Source organism: Copadichromis virginalis, linkage group LG5, assembly GCF_057382275.1.
Source record: "Copadichromis virginalis isolate Kocher_CV1m ecotype Utaka linkage group LG5, C_Virginalis_male_GT1.1, whole genome shotgun sequence".
NCBI lineage: Eukaryota > Metazoa > Chordata > Actinopteri > Cichliformes > Cichlidae > Copadichromis > Copadichromis virginalis.
Window position 1 is genome coordinate 29779852 of NC_140622.1, and position 5100 is coordinate 29784951.

General features: G+C 41.2%; 1 protein-coding gene across 1 annotated transcript; it reads right to left on the reverse strand.

Moving 5' to 3' along the window:
* Window positions 1-3109: 3109 nt before the first annotated feature.
* Window positions 3110-4739, reverse strand: LOC146710027 (uncharacterized). Its single transcript, XM_085457977.1, has 3 exons — window positions 4327-4739; window positions 3810-4092; window positions 3110-3628 (listed from the first exon to the last, which is right to left on the reverse strand). The coding sequence occupies exons 1-3, from the start codon at window positions 4557-4559 to the stop codon at window positions 3110-3112; spliced, it is 1035 nt and encodes a 344-aa protein (XP_085314103.1). The 5' UTR covers window positions 4560-4739.
* Between the last annotated feature and the right edge of the window lie 361 nt (window positions 4740-5100).

A 5100-nucleotide genomic window follows, 5' to 3' on the forward strand; every position in this document is an offset into this window, starting at 1 on the left:
ATCCACCTCCAACCAAGCTCTTCAATTCCAGGCTTTTTCTGACTTAGTCAATGCCATGTTCATTGTCAGTGGTGCCTACTCTGTTCTGTGAGGAGGTCCTGCTTCTGCACTTAGTGACTTCTGTCTTTCCACATACTGTATGTACATGTCAGCTCATACCTCCATATTAATGATTGTTGGTTACTTAACAATCCTGTAGTGATTTCAAGCAAACTGTTAGCCCATCCACTTTGTGTTCCTATGCTACATGACCACAATACTTCTCGCTTCTTTAGTTTTCATTGTTATAATTTATTAATGTCGTGGACGTAAAATCAAATAGTCAAAAACTCAACGTACATGTAATGTAAAGACCATTCGTTCGAAAAGCAAATAATTGGGACTGAAACATACTAGATATTAGCTGTTTTTATGTTATCTTATTACACAAGAATTGGACTGATATAAAAATATAAAAGAAAGAAAAACAGCAAGAGCCATAATTCAAAGTAAAGTTATAGGTTAACTGTACTACATGCAATCTTTCATTGACAGATGATTTCTGATAAATCTGATAAATATACTGCAATGAAACCAGAGTAAAACAGTAATGAGCACTTAGCAGCACACGTGGAAGCCAGAAAAAAACGCCTGCCCAGCCCCCCCAAAAGAGAAAGAAAGACAGGAATAAAAAGGATCATGAGGATTATCACTTTGAGGTTACCAGTGCAGGATCCAGATTTAGTCTCTCTCTGGAGCCAGGTTCATTAAAACATGCCAGTATTGCTGTCATATGAGAAAATACCTGATATAAAGCTCAGCCTGTGACCCATTTTGTTATATAGCAGGAATGTACACTAATGGACACAGTGTTTGACATTTTACACACTGGCAGTTCTGCAATATTTTGTTTTTGCATTAATGCGAACACTGCCACTGGAAAACAACTTAATCTCACATGCTGTTTATAAGCGCAAACACAAAACATGTATTGTCACACAATTATTCTCATGCTCAGCCTTTCAGATGATGCACAGCATTTCTCAGTCACACACACACACACGCTTCCACAAACGCCTTGCAGTCACCCTGCCTGTTTGGTACGGCACTGCACTGTGGTGGAAGCTGTCACCAACTAGTCTCACTGGACAATTCATTGTCACACAAAAGTGTGACTGGTTGACAGATCGACAGACAGACTTATGAAAAGCCTGCAAGACATGCTGCAAGAAAGAGAAGGAGTGGCAGAGAGAGTGAGGCAGAGAGAGGAGTGGGAGAGAGTGGGAGGCAGGGAGAGAGACAGAAATGGAGACAGAAATGATTTAAAGTTATTAATAGAGAGGACAAAACAAAGGCAAGTAGAGAAGAAGAAAAAAGCTCAAATGAGCATCGTTTGAGTAAAATTGCGCTATTTCTTCAGAAATACACCTGCTTGTGTTAATTACAGAAGTCATTAAAATCAGCCATTAAAAATACTCATTTTTGAGTGCATTGGAGAAGTAATTACATCAAATGGATGTTGACAACACTGGGACATTCATTAAGGTCTTCAAATGAATGATCCATAAAAATTAAAAATGATACCAGTCACTGTCACTATTAGCTTGACACTCTCTCCTTTCTCTTGTGCTTCAATCTTTTTTTTTCTCCCAGAAAGCGTCTACAGTTATACACGGTGAATTTAAATGCTTTTTTGAATCCATTAGGCAGTGAAAACATACAGAGGACACGAGATTATGGACACTTTGATTGCATACTGCTGCGTATATCGACAAAAATATTAATAATTACACAATTTCAAAACCTGTTTAACCATGTGTTAATAACGAAATGCTAATTAGGAATCATGCAGCCAAAACAAGGCACTCCAACTATCCAATAGAGGCCTTTCTGAGTCCAGAAAGTTTATTCTTTGAATGAAAAAATATCTAGATATCTCATTAAAGTTTTTGTAACATATCTAATAGCAGTGATATGCCATTAAGTAGAAAACATGCCATGCCCAATTTAGGTCCTGGCTTGGTTCACTGTCCAGAAAAACTTGCAGACAAGATTCAATAACCAACTCCATTTGGTCATAGTATTTAATTTTAGAAAGTCAACTGCTGAATAAAATGAAAACAAATAAACAAACAGACAAAAAAAAAAATCATCAGAAGCATAAGAAGGACAGAGTGTTTAAAGTTCATGCTGGTCTCAAAACATTTACACACAAAATGTTACATGGACCTACATCCAAGAGAAAATAAAAGCTAAGGTCTGCACACACATAAAAGACTGCTGTAACAAGCCTTGCCACAGTGGATGCTGCTGTTAAATCCATTTGTTTGGCAAGAGTACATAGCTTGAAAGGTGTTTGAAACTGGTTTTGTTTAGGTTTTTTTTTTTTTTTTTTTTGGCAAAAACATATTTTAAAATATTCTCATGTAAATTTACCAGCAACTGGTTGTGTATCTCTAAGCGTCTGTTATAGGTGTGTGGTGGGGTGTAAATACACCCATAACATCAAAACTATTACAGTTTTTGCCCGTTGCTTGAACACATTTGGCAAAACGTCGCTCATTGTGCCAAAACTCTAAACACAAGTAAACACGACACAACACTGGGAAATATACCATACACATCTGTGCCAAAATGAAACTCCACTCCCAAAACCTAAACTCTGCTGTCAAAACCTAACATTCCTCTGTCAAAATGTAACTCTGTTGACAAAATGACACATACTTGCATCATATGCAAACACTTACAGATCAGGGGGAACACACTAGTCTTCTTTACATAAAACACTGCAGTCCTTGATTTCCATTGTGTATTCAGAAGGCACATTTACAGGAGACACATTTCCAAACAACCAAAAACGCAAATAGACCTACTCAATAGTGTACATCGCAGTACCATGAATTCAGATAAAGCAAAAAAAAAAAAACCACAACACAATAATACTGCAATAGAAAAAACACTATACTGTAAACACAAAAAACCATGACAAGTGTGCATAAGTGGGCTCATGGATCCCGCCGTCTGTTGGGGTCTGGCCACAGGACCTCATCAACATCGCAAGCAGTGTCCTCTCCCGCTGGGCACCAGGGAAAATATCCTCTTGCATGTCGAAACCATCCATGGATTGCTGTCACCTGAATGTCGCCGCAGGCCTGTTCCATTGCCTGCAGAAGAGGCATGCGGGCATGTAGTTGGCGGTCATATACACGTCATCTCCAAGCCTAAAAAAATCCTCAATAGGGTTTAAAAATGGTGAGTAAGGGGGCAAGCATACCACTTCAAATTGATTGTGGTTGGAGAACCAGGCCTGGACCAGAGCAGCCCGATGGAAACTGACATGATCCCATATCACCACAAACCTGGGCTGATCTGCTCTGTTCTGTACAACTATATCATGGAGAGCATCTAGAAATGTGAGTATGTGTTGGCTATTGTATGGACCTAGTATTGCATGATGGTGCAGAAGCCCTCGAAGGCATATGGCGGCACATAATGTGATGTTTCCCCCGCGCTGCCCTGGGACGTGCACAATTGCCCTTTGGCCAATTACATTACGACCCCGTCGTCTTGTTTTGCTCAGGTCGAATCCAGCTTCATCAATGAAAATGTATTCATGAGGCTGTGCAGCTCCATCCATGGCCGAGATTCTCTGAAAAAAAGGGGAACATGTCACTGTACTACAGTGCTACACATACGGCACCCTCACCCCATCACACAGGTACCTGTGTAGCTCTCAGAATAGATCCATGTGGTACTGATATGGTACATATTCAGCTGCTACTGGACTTCACCAATACTCTATTGTAAATGTAAGGGACAGTTACACGTACCCGTACATATTCAGCTCGAAGTCCTTTGACCCTGTCACTGTTCCTCTCGAATGGGACTCTGTAGAGCTGCTTCATGGTGATGCTGAGTTTACCCAAGATGCGTCTGATGGTGGTGATGCTCACATGGTTTATGTTGCTGAACACTCGCCTGTCTGCAAGTATTTTCCGTCGTAGCTGGTGGAGACGGATGGCATTGTCTGCCCTCACTAGGTCCACAACGGCAAGTTCCTGCTGTTGTGTGAACAGGCGTTGCCGTCCTCCCCCAGAAGGTCTTCGGGTCATTCTGGAGGAATACAACCACATATTGTCATCGGTTTGCTTATTTTTCTTACAGTACTTTACTGTATGTACTGTGTCATCCACTGTACAACACTGTACTTCAATATAAGGAATCAGCCACTTTGGCTGCAAAAGGAGCATTAGCACCCCGTACACTTGATATGGTAATGTGATATACTGTAGAACAGTGCTATGAAACCATCTGAGTAGAGCAGAAGGTATGGAGGTGAAGACAGACCTGTTTTCTAGTCGGAATGTTCGTATTACAGATGCCACTGTGAAGCGGCTTAGATGTGGGTGGACTCTCTGCCCAGCTTCCCTCATAGTCAGGCCATGGTTGATGACATGGTCCACCAAAGTTGCTCTTATTTCATCAGAAATATGGGTCCGTTCATGGCCTCTTCGGCCTTCTCCTCCTCTTCCTCCTCCTCCTCTACCTCTTCCTCTTCCTCTTGCTCTCCCTCCATCCATGCTTGCAAAGTTCTTGAAATGGCTACGCTGAGGGCTTTTTGTAGTTGGCTAATTGGTGTTCGGTTTTGCAAGTACGTGCCTTCAGGTGTGTATTTGAGTGGTTGCAATTATCCGATGTGTTTTGTATTTTGGATACATGTGTTTTCCGAATGGCACCCTGAGATTTCATTTTGTGAGCGAAGTGTCTTATGTGTGAAATAGAGTGTAGCATGCAGGACCATGTGTGTTGCATAAAGGGGTAGGAGTGTTGCATAATTGGTACTGGGGTGCAAAGCAGCGCTTTTGTTTAAGGTATGGGTACATGTGTTTGAGGTATGGTAACAAAAGCTTCACGTTGTGTTACTTTAGTCTGAGCATGGGTTTATAGTGTTCAAGCAACGGGCAAAAACTGTAATGAAACCCATACACACATGTTCCACAGCTTCTCTTTCTCTCTCTCTCTTTCTCTCTCTCTTTTACACACAGACACACACACACACATATACACATAAGATGCGCAGCCACAGGGCATGAGTGGGTGTCTGGTTTAAATAAGCTGTCA

Bases quoted from the DNA above. Each gene is read 5' to 3' on its own strand.
- LOC146710027 (XM_085457977.1), bottom strand. From the start codon at position 4,559: ATGGATGGAGGGAGAGCAAGAGGAAGAGGAAGAGGTAGAGGAGGAGGA. The intron at 4,093-4,326 runs GTCTGTCTTCAC...GTATTCCTCCAG, and splicing joins ACATTCCGACTAGAAAACAG to AATGACCCGAAGACCTTCTG. The intron at 3,629-3,809 runs GTACGTGTAACT...CCTTTTTTTCAG, and splicing joins TTCGAGCTGAATATGTACGG to AGAATCTCGGCCATGGATGG.